The sequence below is a fragment of the Hydra viridissima genome, unplaced genomic scaffold, assembly GCF_058129835.1.
Source record: "Hydra viridissima isolate aposymbiotic clone 2 unplaced genomic scaffold, HvirCarnegie_v1 scaffold_1, whole genome shotgun sequence".
Classification (NCBI taxonomy): domain Eukaryota; kingdom Metazoa; phylum Cnidaria; class Hydrozoa; order Anthoathecata; family Hydridae; genus Hydra; species Hydra viridissima.
In genome coordinates this window covers 24,323,163-24,342,087 of record NW_028324300.1, presented here as the reverse complement: position 1 = coordinate 24,342,087, position 18,925 = coordinate 24,323,163, and the positions used below count along the sequence as shown (strand labels likewise).

The window sequence follows — 18,925 nt, the reverse complement described above, 5'->3', positions numbered from 1 at the left end:
CAAATACCCGATTTATTGGCGTTATCGGGTAATACCCTTTCGGGTAATTGGAGTCCCATAAACTTCTTTTTAGCATTTATCGGTGTCCGATACCCGATCGGGTTGGGTCTCGTTCGGTTCCTATCAAGACCCGGACATTTCCTAGTTTGAGCTGGTGAAACTACTTCAGCAACTTTACGAATTTTTCGTTGTAAAGTAAGGAAGACCGGGGCTAGTTGCAACAAAGTAAGTTGCAACAATTCAGTTTAAAGAATGGTTTTATATATTTTTCCTAAATTTTTCTTAAATAATATAACTATAACTTTAACACGTCAGCTGTAAAAAACTTACAGTTATTAAATAAAAACTTGAAAATTTATTGATATTTTTTGTCTTTCGATATAAAATTCTAAATTTCGTTTTTTAAGTTTTTTTGGGTTTTACTTTAAACATAGAGGTATATGACCATAATAATGTAACGGTAAGTTAAAAAAACCTTTTTCAAACACGAAAAGCTAAAAAAAATTGATTTTTTCAATATAAATAAATATATACCATGTAGGGTGATTCATATTTGACGAATTTTTAAAAATCAAGTTGGTCCTACCTGGAATGGTTGACCACCAATATAAAAATAATTCTAAGCCCAAAAATTTTAATGTCACGTGACTTTAGAGGTCCCCGCCAGCCAATTTTGTGTATAAAAACATAGCAAACTTCAGGGGTCTGGCGGGCACCTTTAAAATCAACACGGAAAGCCAACTTTTCTTCTGTATGGTATATTTTGGACTACTTATTTATAATAGGGTAGGACCAAAAAGAAATACGGTGGTATTTATTCCACATGATGTGGAGAAAGTGGCCGAAAAACCGTTTTTTTTCATAAAATGACGCATTACGATGTATAACTGACGCTTGTTTATTCTTCATATTTAGATCAAATTTTGAAAATTAATATTAGAACTAAGCATTAATAATGTTTATATAGAAGGGGCATGTCAATAGCTACCCGCCCCCCTCACTCTATTAATAGGGATTTATACCCCCTCTATCCCTTCTTCATTGGAAGGAGGGGGGGCGGCGAAGTTATTTAAATTTTATTATAAATATTTTCTTTAGCAAAAAAGAAAATATAAACATTAAATTATGATAACATTTTGATTCCTTAATATTTTGGAATAATTATTCGTTTCCGCGGTTTTATAAACTAACATATTGTCGTATTTGCGGAAGACATTTTGTCGTAATTTTACATTCTGTGTGTATGTGGTGTATCCATAACAATCTACAAAAGGTATACTGTCTGCGGTTATATACAAAACTATTATTGTAAAATACATTTGGCTTAAACAAAGAATGAATATCAATTGTTTTCTTTTATCAAATTACTTTTTAGAAACGAAGATGTCAAGATCGACTAGACTTAAAACAAGGGCATATCTTTTTGAAGAAGAGGATCTTAAAGAAAATCTTCCAGAAATACTGTTTTCAACAAATAAAGACATTATTCTCTACTTTCAGTTCAGACGATCTGGAGACAAAATAACTCCAACAAAAAAGCTGATTGCTTGTACCATTGGTCGTCAAGCAGCAAAGTGTTCTGGTCTTGGTAGCTGTCCTGAAAATTGCATTATGTTCGCAGTTAAGAAACCATGGGTAGACGGAGGATACAAGGATGGGATACTCACTGATCCATTTATAAGGTACACCAAACAAAATTTAATTCAAATTAAAGGGACAGGTTACCATAAACACACCACAAAATTTGGATAATATAATATTTTCTAAACCTGTTATATATATTATTATAGGAAGCATATCACTGATCTGATCAACAGCTGGGAGAATTTAAAGAAAAGTAAGTGTAAGAACTCAAAAGAAGCAGGAAAAGCTAGACAAGATTTCAAAAAAAAAGGAAAAAAAGTTTTTTGGATTGCTAAACCAAATATCCAAGATATTCTAAAGAAGACTTGTCTTGATAAAGATTCGTATTGTACCGATATGAAATTTTTGAGAGATCAAAAAACCAGTCGTAAAATGACTCTGAGTAAAAAAGACAAAATTTATAACCGGAGAATTAAGAAGAGAGAACAGAGAAGATTGAAAAATCCACAGTTAGCACACAGTGTTGAACAGTTTTCTCAGAGAGATGATTTTACTACAGAGCTTCAGTTTTCCTCAGAAACCAGTGATGTAAATACCAGCATAGACTCAGATTGTTCGTTTAATTTCGATCAGCCAGGTCCAAGTAATGACACGCCACAATTAGCCAAGGATTTTGTAAAAGATATTGCTATGACTTCAGTTTCCAAAAATATTTCCTCTAGAGATTTGCTGCATGTGTGTACAGATTTGGTTGTTAATTCAGGTGGAAATGTTAAAGACTTTTTACTGTCTCAATCTACTATTTGGCGGACACAAAAGAAAATCATCCAGCAAAATGCTGCCAAGCTCAAAATTGGGGTTAAAAAAGCTGCTGAGAAAGCACTTTTCCCCATAATAGCTCACTTTGATGGAAAAATTATGGAAGATATTACTAATGGGAAAAAAGAGAAAAGAGACAGGTTTGCTGTTTCAGCTAATATTGATGGAGACATTAAGCTTCTTGGAATTCCAGTAATGGAGCATGGGACTGGAGCTGCTCAGTATGAAGCTTTGTATAATGTACTTGAAGATTATGGAATACGTGACGATGTGAAGGGACTATGTTTTGACAAACTGCCTTAAATACTGGAAGACATTCAGGAACCAATATTAGGTTCAGTCAAAGACAGGAATCTATTTTATTAGAGCTTGCCTGCAGGAGGCATATATATGAACTTCATCTCAAACATTTCTGGGAGCAAATTACCTCAGGCAAACTGGAATGACATCAAGGAAACTGTTGATTCTTTCAATTTAATAAGGTTTGATACCAATTCCATCAGCAATACTTTCATGGCAACCCAGATTGAGGAAACTATCCAGTTTTGCAAAGATGCATTAAACACTGACATATTTCCAAGAGGGGATTATAGGGAGTTATTGGAACTTACCCTGATGTATCTGTATCCTAAAATATTTTTCAAAGTTCGAGCTCCAGGCTGTGTTTCTCATGCTCGGTTCATGTCAAAAGCCATTTACTACTTGAAGATTCAGATATTGAGAACACATCTGCCCTATGATTTGACTGCTGCCCGAAATAAAGAGTTAAAGACAATGGCAGAATTTATCGCAATTTTCTATTCTGTCTGGTTTCTGAGAACCTCATTGCCCTCAGCGGCACCATTTCAGGATGTAAAAGCCTATTGGCAAATTGTTTTTATATTGGTGGTCAACCATTCCAGGTAGGACCAACTTAATTTTCAAAAATTCGTCAAATATGAATCATCCTAATACCATGATTAGAGTGATTATGATGCCTATGGGGTAAGTTGCATCAAATTGCTTGGGGTAAATTAAAATAAAATAGATAAATTAAAATAAAATAGGTAAATTAAAATAAAATAAACAAAATTTTGAACTTTTGATACCAAACTCTATTTACGAACTTTTATTTTAATTACGAAATAATAAACTATTGAAGTTTGGTGAGTCAAAACTCTACGTAGTTTTGACTCACCAAACTTAAATAGTTTGTACAGCAAATTTTATATTATTATTATATAGTATTATAAAATAAATCATAAATTAGCTGCGGGTTTTGTTGATTTTGCGCACTTTTCGAATTTTTTCTAAAATAATCAACAGTTTTTTAATATAACAGCGTAGCAATAAACGAAAACAAAAATTTTATGATGAAGATAAGTTTATAGAAGTTGTATATGTATATAATATATATGAAGCATATGCATATATATGTGTATATATTTATGTATTACATATTATTTATATATAAATGTATCTCTTATGTATATTATTTATAAATTTTTATATACAAATTCCTACAGAATATACATGTAACACTATATATTTATATCACATATTAATATGTTATATAAATATGTAAAATGTATAAATAATTCAAAAATTATTTATGAAATGTTTAAAAATGTATGAAAAAATCACGCAAATATAATAAAATGATAGTTATTTAATGTAATAATAATGGAAATATAAAATAATTAGGTTGTTTTTTGTAGTTGTCAATGGTAACAGTTATGAAAAAAATATTCGAGTTTTTAAGATGAGATTCACCTGAAGTAATAACTTAACCTACTTATCCAACTTCATCATCATTTATTTATATATGAATGATTAATGTAACTATGCATATATGCATGCATGCATATATATATATATATATACATATATATATATATATATATATATATATATATATATATATATATATATATATATATATATATATATATATGTGCATGCAGCAATACTTCTACATAAACAAAAAAAAAAACATTAGAACTGAATTAAAATGGAATTAATGTAATTTTTTGCATTAAAAAAAATTGCTTTTTAAACAAAATGTTATTGTGTTTTTATATCCTAAAAACAGAAAAAAAACAGAACTTAAATATCCTAAATACTCCTCTTGCCTTTTTTTTTTAAACTTCATTGCTGTTTATTTGACTAATAGAACTTTTTTTTTCTTCAAAAACAGTTTTTAGTTTACTAAACAACTCAGTTCATATGTGAAGTGAAGCATAACAAATTTTATTGCAGCTCAAAGGAAATACCACTTTCTTTTATTGTAATTATAAAATTTTTGTTGCCAAACAGAAATTACAGATTAACTAGTAAATTTTCTGTGAACTCTGCAAAGCCTATACTTTTAGAGTTTTGTATTGCAACTTGCGGGTTAAGTTGCAACATCTCTTTTTTCATTTTTGTTACATTGTTGCGGAATAACTAACTTTTTTATATTATATTTATCAATGATGGATTAATATGTCACTAAGATCTATTTTACAACCCTGAAAAAAAAATTTCAAAAATATTAAAGTTTAAGGAGAAAAATGTAGTTTTTTTAATTTTGTTGCAACTTGCCCCGGTCTCCCCTATACAAATGTATAATTTTTTTTTTGATATCATTCTTCTGTTTGTCTTTACAAATTTTAAAAATATTCAAGTCAAAAAACGACTAAAGAATGTATTTAAAAAAAAACAACATATAAGTGAGCACTGGCGGAAGTTCAAAAACCTGGGGTGCGAACATTGGAAACACGCCAGTGGCTGTCGTTTTTTGTTTTTGGGGGCTATAGTTCCTTTATTTAATATTGGAGGTCATTCGTTTTAAGGGCATCGTAAAGAGCAATCTTCTCTCTATACGATTAAGCTTCGATATCGATAATTTATAAAAAAACGAGTGAGAAAATAATTTGCATACGAGACTAAGTCAAAAAAATCGGCGAACACTGGGTGTTTTACAGAGTCAGTCAATAATGGTATTAAACAAAATATTGAGACAATTAAAACAATAATAAAAAAAAAGAAGATTATGATTTTAGAAGACGTTGTTCTTGGAAGATGGCAGTTAAGGATCAGAGCGGGATTAGGTTAGCTCTGACTACCGTAACTTAATTGCTATGGAAACGGCATGTATAAATTGATCCAAGTTGCATAAAAAATGAAATCAGCCAACATAAATGATTGGTGTTGAAAAAAACTTGATTTGAAAACAACCGAAAATTTTTTGAAACAAAACATAAACCTAATATCTTTAATAAAATTATACTACTTTATTTACAAAAAAACTTTTTTTAACCGCCTTCCTCCTTCGAGAAAAAAAAAAAATGTCCACCGTTCGAAGCTTTTAAAAAATTCGCTAGAATTTTGTTTTTCGATTTTCCGAGTTCCAATTTCTTTTTTTTTTTTTTTTTTTTAACTACGTCAAAAAAACTTTCCGTTCTAAAAATTTATCGAATCTCATCTTAAAAACTCGAATATTTTTTTCATAACTGTTACCATTGACAACAATCAACAAACAAACAAACAAACAAACAAACAAACAAACAAACAAACAAACAAACAAACAATCAATATATATTTCGTGTTAAGGATGTTACAAAAAACACAGGTCATTGCAAATAGTAATTCACTAATAAAACGCAATGACCTAAATAATATAAAGAAAAGATAAGAGAAAAACATAAGAAATAAACTAGTCACATAGTAAAAATAGAACTTTACAAAAATTTATAAGTAACACTTATAAAACAGACTTTTAAAAGAATTAAAATATAGGTCAAATAGTTATTATAATGTATTCACATATACATACATATATACTCATATACACAAATAAGAAATTATAAAATGTACATAAACATAAAGAAAAAAGTTATAGAGGCTAAGAATAAAGTTAAGCGTAACTTTTTAGATAAAAATGATGGAGTGACTTTAAGAACAGATTCTTGGATCTAAGGATAAAATCTGTTTTTAGGGTGTACGGAAGGGTGTTCCAAGAAAGGATACACTGATATGTAATGGAATTTATTCCATGTTTAGTTGTCTGTTTTTGTGGGATGGTTAAGTTGTTAAAAGTGACTGATCTTAGGTTATGCCAACACGTTGTCCTACTGTTAAAGTAGTTACGAAATATGGAAGGAAGGAGACCGTGTTGTTGATCCCAGACAAATGAACAATTTAGAAACTGGATTAAATCATAAAAACGAAGAACTTTGGATGTAAGATACAGGATGTCAGTAGGGAAGACTCTCGGACAGAAATGAATTATTCGTATTGCTCTATTTTGAAGCGAAACGATTTTAGACAGACGGACGGTTTTAGATTGTCCCCAAACTTGGCATGCATATTGTAAATGTGAACCAAAAATTGAGTGGTATATAGATAGTAATGTTTCAAAATTAACGTAGTGTCGAATTTTTGCTAACATGCCGTTGGCACGGTTTAATTTGAGAGTAAGGTTATTTATATGTGTTTTAAATGAAAGTTTCTCATCTATCACAACACCAAGATAAGTTATGTAACTAGACAAAGGCAGCTTTTGGCCACTTATTCTAAAGTTCAAGTATTTTGGAAGATTCTTGTTAGTTTTTTTAGAAAAGTTAGTATAGTGCGTCTTAAATATTACTATTTCTGTTTTTTTAGTATTCAATGAGATTTTGTTTGCTCGGAGCCATTGAACAAGACTGGCCATATCCTCATTAATATATTTATTTAGTTTTTTGAGGGAGTTTGTCGTTAATTGAAGATTTGTATCATCAGCAAAATGATACGTGTTTGAATGTTTGATAGAAAGATTAAGATCATTGATGTAAATAATAAAGAGAAGAGGACCTAATATGGATCCCTGAGGAATACCAATGCAAACACTTTTGATGTCTGAGAAGGTGCCATTTATAGTAACAAACTGTTGACGATTGGAAAGGTATGATTTAAACCATTGCAACGGGATGCCGCGTACACCATAATAGTTAAGCTTTGATAGGAGAATGCCATGGTCTACGGTGTCAAAAGCTTTTTGTAAATCAATGAAAACCCCACAGGCAAAGTTTCCATTATCAAGAGCAACTTTTATACTTTCTGTAATTTCGATAAGAGCGTGAGCTGTAGAATGCTTTTTACGAAAACCAAACTGGTGTTTATATAAACATTGATTTTGGTTTAGGAAGTCGTATAATTTATCATGCATAACTTTTTCAAAAATTTTGCTTAAATTAGAAAGAAGAGAGATCGGACGATAGTTGGTGCAGTCAACCGTTGATCCTTTTTTGTGGACTGGAATAACTTGGGCCAGTTTGAAGACATCAGGAAATATTCCTTTGCAAAATGAATTATTTAAGATGATACTTAGTGGTTTGCATAGATTTTTTGACACCAGTTTAAAAAGTTTTGTTGGAAGGCTGTTCGGTCCAACACTCTTACCTTCAATGATAGTGGAATTTATATAGTCGAGGGTTTCCTTTTCAGTTATTGGTTGCACATAAAAAGAGTTGCTATTAGGATTGGTCAGATACTTTTGAAAGTTGATTTTAGACTTCGGAATTCCATTGGATAATTTTGAAGCAATCGTAGTAAAGAAATTGTTAAAATGATTAGAGATAGCTTTAGGATTAGTTTCGCATTTGTTGTTGATCAGTATGCTTGTTGGGGAGTAACTTTTATTTGGCTTTACATTTATCAACTCTTTTATACCTTTCCACGTGTTTTTTATATTATTGATATTGTGACTGAAAAAGTTTGTGTAATATTCCTTTTTGCTAAACTTTATAAGATTGCTTATACTATTACGATATTGTTTAAATTTTACAAAAAGTAAATTTTTCTTTCTACAGTCTTTTGATTTTATATATTTTTTATGAATTTTATTTTTAATTGTAATTGACTTGAGAATGCCTTTCGTTATCCAAGGTTTATTATCACTAGTTACTTGATCTTTTGTCAATTTTTTGTAAGGGGCATGTTTGTTCAAAATACAATCAAAAATTTCGATTAATTTTTTAAGGGAATAATTTACATCATTTTCTTCTTTTATAAAGTCATCCCATTCAACATTTGAAATATCTTGGATAAATTCAGCTTTTTTAAAGTTTTTAAAGCACCTCCTAAAAATAGGTTCAGGTGAAGTTTGCGTTTTGGAACACGGCATTATTATAAACTGAGCAAGATGATCAGATATTGAAGCTGTAAGATTGCCTGAGATTATATCAGAAGAATAAAAATTTAAAAAAATATTATCAATTACCGTTTCAGAATGAGTGGTTATGCGTGTAGGCTGTATAATAAAAGGAAAAAGAGAATTTGAAACCATTGATTCTAAAAAATGTGAAACTTCATTGGATGTATTGTATTTGAGCAAGTCAAAGTTGAAATCTCCCATTAACATAAACTTCTTTTTGTCTAAGCTATTTTTCTCAAGAAGAGAATTTAGGTAATGATCAACAAATTCAGATGGACACATTGTTGGATGACGATATAAACAACCAACTATTAAGTTGCTTTTTTTAGCATTTATTACTTCAATAAATATAGATTCAAGTTGTTTACTTTTAACCAGGATTAAGTCAGTTCTAACTTTAAAGTTTAAACTAGACTTAATATACATCAAAGCACCACCCTTTTTAGCTTTAGTTGGCGTGTGAACGGTTACATATCCGTCTAAATTAACATTAGTTATAGACACATCTTTATCATGCAGGTTAGATTCCGTTATTCCAATAATATCAGGCATATTATTAAAAGATGCTAATAGTATTTTAAAATCGTCAATATGATATGGTAGAGAAGATATATTTATATGGAGATAACTTACGGAATTTCGGGATAACTCATTGTACCTAGGAACATCTACGTATTTGCAGTTGATTGAAGTATAAGATGAGTCATTGAGGTCCCCAAAAAGATTCTTCAAATTTGGATTATTAGATGGATTTTTAACGAGGTTAAATTTCAGTGACTTTCCTGCAAGTGTGGTAGATAACTCAAGATCAGAAATATTAGAGAAAGGAAGAAATGTTTTTGTACAGATTAGGCAGTACCAGGTATTTAAAGTTTTGATTTTTTCATATGTCAGTTTGTCAACTCGATTACATTTTCTGTGTATCCACTTGTCACATAGATCACATTGGATAGCTGATTGATTTTTAGCTACAGCTTTAAAGCATATACCACAAGATTGTTTCACTACCATCATTAAAAGTTACAGAAAAAAGATGGTTAAAAAAAAAAAAAAAAAAAAAAAAAATAATAATAATAATAATAAAATAAATAATAGTAATAAATAAATTAAAAAAAAAAAAAAAAAAAAAAAAAAAAAAAAAAAAAATCTATGTGAAAAAATCTAAGTGAAAAAATCTAAATGAGTTGCATAAAAAGAAAATCAAGAAAAAAAAAGTATATGTATAATATGTATATATAAGTATATTATCTAAGAAGGAAGTTATTAATCTAACTTTATATAAGAAAATATAACTTTAACAAGTATATAATCTTTAGATAAAAAAACTTTTCATACTTCTTTTTCATTGGCAGCAGTTGTATTTCTTCTTAATTTTAACAGTTTTTTGTGTGTTTTCTTGTTTTGGCTTATCTGATTTTTAATATGAAAGTGGTATTGATATTTATTTTTCCTTCCTCTACTAATTTTTAAACTTAAAGTCAACTTTATCTTTTGATTTTCAATAGAAATATTTTTTCCGGTATCTGAGATTTTCACGGAAACTTTTTTAACCAAAAATTCTTTTTGAAATACTTTATTTACTTTTTACTTTTTCTTTTCTTTTCACAATCTTTTCTTTTATAATCTTTTTTGTCCAAACAATGTTCTACTTTTCAATTCAACAACAAAAAACAACCTAATTATTTTATATTTCCATTATTATTACATTAAATAACTATCATTTTATTATATTTCCGTGATTATTTGCAGTATTTAAAAAACTTCTTTAAGTTTTAATAAACAAATATTCGCAACAAAAACTCCAAATAAAAATGAAAATCTTTCCATTTTTTTCCGCGTTTCAAGTTTTAAAGGAAGTTGTTTTTTTTCCTATTAAAATTACTTAATATTTCATTTAATAAATAATTTTTGAATTATTTACACATATTTATATAACATATTAAAAATATTTAAACAATCAAAAGTGTTTCGTATCACATCAACTTTTTCAACTCTTCGATGTTATAAAAACTTTCTTGTATCCCAGCCGGCACATCGACGTCTAATCGACGTCGATACGACGTCAAACGGTGACGTCGATACGACGTCGAAATCATGTCGAAAATGTAACAAATGCCGACGTCGAAACAAACGACGTCGTTTCGACGTAACAAAACAACGTTGATTCGACGTAACAAAAAACCATGATTCTATATAATATTTACGAAAAAATGTCCAAGATAAAAACCAACACAGCTGTGTTGGTTTTTATCATATGCATTTTGCTATTTTATTGCACATCGTGCTAAAAAACCAACCAAGGTTGTTTTAGTTAGTAATAACAAACCCATTTGGAAAAAGCAAAAATAACAAAATATATTTAAGAGTTTTTCTTTCAAAAATATTCTAAGTTGCTTAAATAAGCAAAGTTGTACAATAAATATTAAAAAGCATCCCTGCAACGCTTACTCTTCAGCAAAAATAACAAAATATATTTAAGACTTTGCGAACAATCGATCCTCCCCCATGGGATCTTCGAGATGCATGTTTAAGTTGAAGCATGATTGCTTCGCATATTTCTGACTTAGTCGCCCCTTTGTTACTTAAAAGAACAGCATCTAAGAAATAAATATTTTTTTATTTTAAAGCACAAAAAATAATTGAATTATCGAGCGATGTTGAGCAACACATACAACATTATTACTTTTAAAAAAATCTCTTAATCTGATTTGCCTACAAAATACCTAATTAGGTATTTAACTTGGCCTTAGGAATACAGGAGTCCAAATAATACAAAAAATAGTGTAAATAATAATATGAACAATAAATTTGATATTGATAAAATGGATTGTAGCTCACCAACTATTGCTCTGTAGATGTTATATTTTATTAACCCAAACTTCGCGCCTTATCCATGCATATTACATAATGCTTGTGTAGCATTTGGTAAAAAACTGAAATAAAAAAACAGATTTATTTATTAAGACAGACAGAAGAAAAAGACCAAAAACTATAAATATTACTTTTGTATTTTAAATTTAATACCATTTGTTTATTAAATAGTATTAAATTTAAGACTTAAAACATTTTGGCAAATACTTGATTACATAAAAAATTGTGTGCTTTATTAAAACATAGTTTGGTAGTAATGCTCACAGGTAACATTATCAATAATGTACATTATTCGTTTTTCTTGTGAACCTTATTCTCAATAATGTCACAAGTGACATCACTTTTTCTAGCTTGGGCGAAAATATATAAATATGAAAATATATTGTTTAGAAACAATAGTTTTTAATACTATAATATATATTAAAACATTTTAGGAAAATCTTAGCATAAAGGTTGAATTAAGCGATTGCAAAATGAAGTTGTAGTCGTAAGTTTTATCTTTTACAACTTTTTTGCTAACAAATTTATAATAATTTGCTCCTTGAAATCAAAGTACACAGCTTTGCATAAACTAAAATTTTGAAGACCAGATACTTTTCCAGATTTTGCAAATTGCGATTGCTTAATTCAACCCTAGTAGCATACCTTTGCAAAATATTTTTAATGTTTACTTTTATAGACTTTCCAGCAATTTGTGATAGTTGTGTTTTCTAAAAAAACAAAACATAAGTTACACACTACGCTTAATGATGCTTAGTCTATGATGACTAATCCATGATTAATTCTACTAAAATCTTTTTGGATTTGTTGCGTTAAGTTGAATTTTTATTTCTATCATTTTGTTTATAGCATTTATGCAATAAACAGTGTCTCCTCATTTTGTGAAAATTTCACAAATGAGGAGATACCATTACATTGTAATCATTGTTATCAATAACTTTCAAAATAAATGGCTCAATTCTTATACACCAATTCTTATAATAATATAATATTACATTTGTAAACTTAAAAATCAATATTACTTTCAAAAGAACTAAAACTTGCATCATCATTTAAATCGCTATTTAACTTATGAAGTTCTTCTATAGAATTAATATGGCAAAATTTGAAGGTTTCATCATTTGATGGCATCTGCAATTAAGTTAAGCGGCTGCAACCACAAATTGTGACATCTTCAAGTTTGTTTGAAATTTGCATATTAAACAAAAAGAATGTAATAAAATATACAAAAAAACTAATCATTAGATGCAGAGAGTTTTATTATTGATTTATAAAAACAAACAATTTAAGAAGTATAAAAGATGATATTTATAACAAAGATGATAAATAAAGAACAAGAACACCAACAACAAAACTCAAAGAAATAACTGATATAATGGCATGTTGAGGATAATTATAATAGAGGTAGTTAAAATTAAATGTCATAAAAGAACAATCAGTCTTATAACTTACATGGTATTACAATCTTCCTCATGCTTTTTAAACTTGGTGATACACTTCTGTCACATTGAATTGATTTTTTCATTCCTAATATTTAATGCTACAGAATGTTTTTAATGTTGATAGTTGGGGTTTAGATTTTAGAGTTAATTGTGGAGACACAACACTTTGAAATTTGGGTACAACAACTAAAAAAATGTACCAAAACCAGTTGCAAAATTATTTGTGACAATTATTTTAAATATTTTAAAGCTACCCTTTATTATTGTAAATATAGCTTTTTAATAATTTAACATTTAATATATAATATAAATAATATATAATATAAATAATATTTTTAATAACAGTAAAACATTGAAAAGTTAAGTTTTCACATATTACTTTTAACATACTATTGTCTTCTTCATTAGAACTTTCTTGCAAAGATTCTTCGGAAGCACTTTTTTCCTCCTGTGTTTTTATGAACTCATAATCATGACATGTTTGTTTATCTAGAAGTTAATCAAAAAAAATAATTATAAAAACTCTGCAACTTTTAATTCAGAATTGACAAAGAAAAAAGTTGAAGGTTTTTTATTTTATTTGAAGGTTAATTATTTTAATTCTTATTAGTTAACTTAAAAATTATTTGTAGGTTTTTTGTTTATATAGAGATTATATTAAAAGTAATTTTCAAGAAAGTAATAAACTATTAACCTCCTACACACTTTGTTGACAAATATTTGTACTGTTTCCATTTTGTGATATCTAGCTTAATTAAAAGTTGGAAGTGTCTTATTACAGATACACCATTGGGCCAATACAATTTATTGTTAATTATTTAGTTACATGGAACACCACCTTCTGTTTCAATACCATCTTCCATCCAAACACCACGAGCATAAGACATTATTAGATAATAAGTTTTAACTGTTATTGCAAAAATTAAATTGGTTAATAAATTATAAAGTTATTTTTACATAAAAAAAAGACATAACTTGCCACTGCTGATTGTAAAAATGCTTTTCTTTGTCTATGCTTTATAACTCTTTCGTTGGAGTTCATGTTTTTATCTCGCGGCAAAAATATTTTTTTGCCACAACGATTTCTGGACTTTAAAAAACTTCAATTTGGTCTAAACTGAGTCGAAATCAAGTCGCACGACGTCGCGACTTAATATCGACCCAATATCGACGTCGATAATGCGTCGAGTGCCGGCTGGGATTAGATATACTTTTTACATGTTTACATTTGTATTTATTTTTTATTTAACATATTTAACATTTTTTCGTTTTTCTTACTTTCAACTCTTCGATGTTATCAAATGTTTTTCCACGGTACTTGATCTCCAACTCCTTGAAGTTCGAACCACGAAGCCATTCACAAATGTCGGCGATGAAGTTCGTGTCTTCGTGAAGATAAAGATTTAATAATTCAGCGAGTCGAATCCACGGGAAGAAACCATCGAACTCGTTCTTTGATACGAAAGTATCAATGATGCTTATCACCAACCGTTCAATCTTATGCTTCGGTGTCCATCCATCGATCTTCACTGGATGATTTAACCAGACACGACGAAGGTTGGTCGAACATAAAATGACAAGCTTTTTCTCATCTTCAGATAAAATCTTTTTCTCAACAAACAATTCATTCAACTTGCATCCTGCGTCAAAAAATTTCTCCATGAAATATTTCTCATGTGAAACTTCATGAGCAGTTTTTCCATCGCCAATATCAATCAACCACTCTCGTTCATCGATTGATCTTTTCGAGTCCTCGGTAATCGACGCCTGCGCTTCAAAGAAGCATTCCATGAACATCTTGCATTTTGTAAAATAATCTGAAGAATAATAATAACATATTAATATTAATATTTATTTATTTGCAACAACAATTATTCAAGAAAATCAATTTTCAAAAATTTGAAAACGATATCGTGTGTAATAAATATATTACGGATATTATTTTCTTTATAAAAAACATCAAAACAGTTCCAATTATTACAAAGCAGTTCAAAAAATATTTTTTATTTACTAAATATTTATAAAACAAATAAATAGTTTACGAAATACAAAAGTAAAATATTAATTGAAACTTGTCATACGCCGTTTTTAAACTTTGGTTGCGCTCCAACCAATAGAAATACGATAAACAATTCAGCCAATCAGAAGCTTGACCAAAAGCATTAAAAGAGCACTAAACTTTATTTAAAAGTCCTGTGAGATTTTTGATACAAAAATAATTTATTTTCAAACTGAAATAGAAATATTTTCGCTTTCTATTTCTTTGCTGAAGCAACAAAAAATATTTTAAAATATTATAAAAAAGTAAACTAAAAGTATGTCAATTTAAAGCGGTGACAGTGAAATAAAAGTCTCAAAATGGTTGGAAATTGTTTTTTAAAAGTTTCACACGAAAAGTACCGTATAAGGAGCCATTTCTTTTAGAGACATCTTTTTTTAAACTTTCAAACTTGTTTTGAAAAGAAAAAATGATTAAAAAACCATTTTAATGTCACCAATCCCAGCAGGCAAAAGACGTCTATAGATCATCTAAAACTACTCTAATTTGCATCTTTCGTAGATGCGTATATTTTAGACGTATATTATTCATCGAAAAAAGGTCTAATTTCAGTGATTCTATTTTTTTCCAAATGTAGGCGCATATTAGACGTATAAACGAGATCAAAACATAGATATCTCTTTTCGGCTAAATATAGATGCATTTAAAATGTCTTCTATAGATCAGTTGAAGAGAAAGAAGAAATTTTAACTAAAGACAGTCGATTTTACAGAACGATTATTATAAATGACCGCCATTAAAGAAACGTGCATGGCAGAAACTTGTTTCTAGAAAGGAATAAAAATTTATATGTAGCTAAGTTTATACTAACCTATGAAGAACATAAATCATAATGATAATAATTTTGAATGAGTTTTAAATAAATAAAATTACATGCTATTACAAATTACTTGCTAATATAACGACGAAATATTTTCATGGTTTCAGTGCATAACATTTTACTAAAATCACTTCATGATCTGAAAGATAAGAACGTTATTCTTAAGTTGATATTTTTATTTGTAGATTAAAATGTAATTTTAATATAAATGTGTGTTTTTATAAAAATATATGGTGTTTTTAATAACGCCAAAAACTGCTTTAGTGGTTGGCTGTGCACATAACGTTTCCATTGAGAAAAATAGTTTAAAAAAAAACAGTGAGAGGAAGGAGTTTTTAGAAGTTTGACTGGTGTGATTTATTTGCCTTTTTTTTTGTCTTGAAATAAAAACATTTTTATCTAGATACAATTATGCCCTTTACAAAAAGTTCATACCAACAGTGACGTCGCAGATTCAAAAGGAATACAAGAAATTACTAGAATCCTCATTTGTATCTTTAGACAGTATACTTAATGTTGGAATCTTAGGAGGAGATAGTATGAGAATGAAAGGACATTTGAGGAATATTCTAACTATGTTGAGTATTTGTTTTCTGACAATGAATACTCTGATAACCATGAGCTTAATGAGTACGAACATAGCTCAACTTTGAAGAAAAGTTTGTCTGGATGTTTTAGCATTTGACCAGGTTTAAGTATAGTAGAAATAGTTAAACAAATCTCTTTGATAGCCAAACTTTTTACAGGAGGAAAGATCAAGAATTGCTCTTAAGCCATACCCTAAGAAAAGTAAGAGGAAGTTATCAATAATTGTATGTAATAAAGCAGAGTAGTATGTGACTTTTTAGTTTTTTATCTGTCAAAGTAAGGTTCTCTTTTGCTCCTGAATTTTTATTTTCATTTTAGCCTTTTTAACTGATAATTTGCATGTATTAAGTTTTTTTGTAAATATAATATTGCAAAGTAGTTTATTTACAGTCCAGACTGTTTTTATTAGGATTCCAGTCTGCATCTTTTGCCGCTGTCTGATTCTATGCAAGAAGTTACCACTGATATAAAAAGTAAGTTTTTTAAAAATGTTATGCCAACTACTGGGAGTGAATAAAATAACAAATGATATTTTTTTTTGGGGTTTGATTTTATTCATTCCTTTCTTTTGCATTTGTCAGCGCACAGCTGTATGGATATTTGTAAAAAAAATCATTTTTTCAAAAAACAATATTTGCAGAAAAAAAAGGTCCTTGATTTCTGAATTTGAGAATCAGTGCCCAAATACTTTAAATGCTGTCAGAACAGTCTACATTACCCTCTAAATAGAACTTGTATATGAATTATATTTATTTTAAGTAATTTGATCTGAAGTTATGGCAGAATAGTTTGGGTACCCAAACCGGTTTACCAGTGTCAAAATCAGCCTGGATATGTCACTAGGGGGTATGTTCCCAAACATTGTTAGGATCAATTAATAAACAACTAATAGGATATTTTTGCTATCTGGTTTCATGAGCTAAATAATAACTTTGAGGTAACTACTGACCTTTATTCACAAATACACAATTATTTATAGAGGTGGAACATCTTATTCTCAAAGAGCTGGCTGAAATAAAACTTATTTTAACCGAGCTTGTTGAAGTAAAGTTTCATGCAACTGGGGTGAAGTTGCTAGAATCAGTTGACCAATTGGTTGCACCTAATAATAATCAAAAGGACAAATCAGAATATAATAACTTGGTATAATCTAATTATCTTGTTTTTGTCTGGGTTATTTGAAGGTTCAGGATTAACTCAATATATGTTGTATATTTTAGCTTGATAGTTTGAAAATAGTTGGTGGCAGAAAGCCAAGAGAGCATGTTTTCATGATCATGAAAAGGTAAATGACAATTTTAATCTAATTTCATTTAATCAGAAATTTAATTAAATAGCAGTAAAAAACAAATAATTTTGACCACTTGACTAACAATTACTTGTAACTTGAAAATAATAAAATTTTTGAGTAATTTACTGTAGGTATTTAAACTAATATCTACATGCAAAAGTAATTTTGTTCGGAGTTTAAATTTAATGATTACAAAATTTTACAATTTATAGTTCATTCAAATAGTTTATTTCATGTATTCAAATATGTCATTTCATTTACATATTCAAATATATATATATCAGTTTTTTGTAAAAATATCTATCAGGTCAATATCCAATCAGCTACAATCTAAATTAAATCAAAAAGGGGATGGGGAAAAAATTAGTCTTGAAAACCTTGTAAATATCTGGAGTGTTTTACGAGGTATAGTTTTAATGTGTATATAACTGCTCTTTGAATTAAAAATGTACTCTTTAGCTCATTTTTGTGCCATACTAGTATTTTTGTCTCCATCACTATTCTTTATCTATACCAAAGTAAATTATGTTGAATATTTTAAAATTTTTTCGTTTTGACAGATTCCTGTGAATACAATGTTGAATCAATAAAAGATCTAGAAAAATGTTTTTGCAAAATGCTCCTGCTTGCAATCAGAAAAAAAAAGACTTTACAGGTAAATTGGTGATACATAATTGTTAAAATCAATAAAATTATATTTTCAAATTAACTATTATTATTATCATTATTATTATATAATACATCTTCTTCAGATAATTGAAGATGAAGAGGTTAATAAATAAAAAAAAAACAGCTTAAAAAGGTTACTTTGTTCCAGAAAGATGTGTTGTATCTCATATCTTTGATGTTTTTATGAAATTTGGCAACAAGTCGAGTGAAAGTTTATATATGTTTCATGTAAACAGATTTTTTTAATCATTCTACATGTCTTTTAAAGCATTGGTGCATTTATTTACATGCTATTATATTATATTTTAGATACCGATGCCGAGGAACAGCGAGTTGGCGGGCTCAGTAAAGAATTAGTTTTCTTATTGTAAACATTTGTTTTATAATCTTGGTAAATAAATTTCAACAACTTGAACCTAATTGTTTCTTTACTTGTGTAATTTTTTAAAGACTTTTTAATCTTAACTCAGTCGGCAAAAGATATCTAAACTGCATCTAAGATACATCTGAAAACTAGTCTAAAAGATGTCTGAAATCACGTCGTAAATGAACGCTAAATAGATGTCTATCTTATAGATGTCTTTTAGATGCATTTTATTTGATAAAAGTGCATCTTTTAGATGCA

General features: G+C 28.6%; 3 protein-coding genes and 1 pseudogene across 14 annotated transcripts; 2 read left to right on the top strand and 2 right to left on the bottom strand.

Annotated features, from left to right (window-relative positions):
* The first annotated feature begins 1,116 nt into the window (after nucleotides 1-1,116).
* On the top strand, nucleotides 1,117-3,309 carry LOC149894037 (uncharacterized; annotated as a pseudogene). The gene is made up of 2 exons (XR_016449273.1): nucleotides 1,117-1,682; nucleotides 1,791-3,309. The product of XR_016449273.1 is annotated as an uncharacterized LOC149894037 (transcript).
* A 2,936-nt stretch (nucleotides 3,310-6,245) lies between these two features.
* LOC149894036 (uncharacterized) lies at nucleotides 6,246-9,571 on the bottom strand. Its single transcript, XM_090076837.1, has 3 exons — nucleotides 8,929-9,571; nucleotides 8,399-8,577; nucleotides 6,246-8,266 (listed from the first exon to the last, which is right to left on the bottom strand). The coding sequence occupies exons 1-3, from the start codon at nucleotides 9,569-9,571 to the stop codon at nucleotides 6,281-6,283; spliced, it is 2,808 nt and encodes a 935-aa protein (XP_089932963.1). The 3' UTR covers nucleotides 6,246-6,280.
* A 1,347-nt stretch (nucleotides 9,572-10,918) lies between these two features.
* On the bottom strand, nucleotides 10,919-14,685 carry LOC145193734 (uncharacterized). Of its 2 annotated transcripts, none has more exons than XM_090076624.1 (7): nucleotides 14,152-14,685; nucleotides 13,253-13,362; nucleotides 12,884-13,059; nucleotides 12,454-12,603; nucleotides 12,077-12,141; nucleotides 11,399-11,493; nucleotides 10,919-11,157 (listed from the first exon to the last, which is right to left on the bottom strand). In XM_090076624.1, exons 1-2 carry the CDS (start codon nucleotides 14,668-14,670, stop codon nucleotides 13,330-13,332), a joined length of 552 nt encoding a protein of 183 aa, XP_089932750.1. In that variant the 5' UTR covers nucleotides 14,671-14,685; the 3' UTR covers nucleotides 10,919-11,157; nucleotides 11,399-11,493; nucleotides 12,077-12,141; nucleotides 12,454-12,603; nucleotides 12,884-13,059; nucleotides 13,253-13,329. The 2 variants fall into 2 exon arrangements, with proteins under 2 accessions (XP_089932750.1, XP_089932749.1); XM_090076623.1 differs by having other exon boundaries at nucleotides 13,264-13,362.
* Nucleotides 14,686-15,374: 689 nt separating this feature from the next.
* Nucleotides 15,375-18,715, top strand: LOC149894035 (uncharacterized). Of its 10 annotated transcripts, XM_090076626.1 has the most exons (8): nucleotides 15,375-16,541; nucleotides 16,750-16,813; nucleotides 17,100-17,186; nucleotides 17,320-17,483; nucleotides 17,561-17,625; nucleotides 17,939-18,036; nucleotides 18,192-18,286; nucleotides 18,610-18,715. In XM_090076626.1, the coding sequence occupies exons 3-8, from the start codon at nucleotides 17,174-17,176 to the stop codon at nucleotides 18,655-18,657; spliced, it is 483 nt and encodes a 160-aa protein (XP_089932752.1). In that variant the 5' UTR covers nucleotides 15,375-16,541; nucleotides 16,750-16,813; nucleotides 17,100-17,173; the 3' UTR covers nucleotides 18,658-18,715. The 10 variants fall into 10 exon arrangements, 5 of the variants coding, with proteins under 5 accessions (XP_089932752.1, XP_089932756.1, XP_089932751.1 ...); XM_090076625.1 differs by lacking the exon at nucleotides 17,100-17,186 and having other exon boundaries at nucleotides 15,377-16,541; XR_016449149.1 differs by lacking the exon at nucleotides 17,100-17,186 and adding an exon at nucleotides 18,384-18,528 and having other exon boundaries at nucleotides 15,378-16,813.
* The last annotated feature ends 210 nt before the right edge of the window (nucleotides 18,716-18,925 follow it).

Excerpts from the sequence above, each read along its gene's own strand:
- LOC149894035 (XM_090076625.1), top strand. The coding sequence starts at position 16,786 with ATGCAAGAAGTTACCACTGATATAAAAA. Across the intron at positions 17,626-17,938 it reads GTTTTCATGATCATGAAAAG|GTCAATATCCAATCAGCTAC; the intron begins GTAAATGACAAT and ends AATATCTATCAG. Across the intron at positions 18,037-18,191 it reads TATCTGGAGTGTTTTACGAG|ATTCCTGTGAATACAATGTT; the intron begins GTATAGTTTTAA and ends TCGTTTTGACAG.
- LOC145193734 (XM_090076624.1), bottom strand. The coding sequence starts at position 14,670 with ATGTTCATGGAATGCTTCTTTGAAGCGCAGGCGTCGATTACCGAGGAC. Across the intron at positions 13,363-14,151 it reads ATAACATCGAAGAGTTGAAA|ATAAACAAACATGTCATGAT; the intron begins GTAAGAAAAACG and ends ATTAACTTCTAG.
- LOC149894036 (XM_090076837.1), bottom strand. The coding sequence starts at position 9,571 with ATGGTAGTGAAACAATCTTGTGGTATATGCTTTAAAGCTGTAGCTAAA. Across the intron at positions 8,578-8,928 it reads TGACTTAATCCTGGTTAAAA|GCAATCTTACAGCTTCAATA; the intron begins GTAAACAACTTG and ends ATATAATCTCAG. Across the intron at positions 8,267-8,398 it reads TTATAAAAGAAGAAAATGAT|TCAATTACAATTAAAAATAA; the intron begins GTAAATTATTCC and ends GGCATTCTCAAG.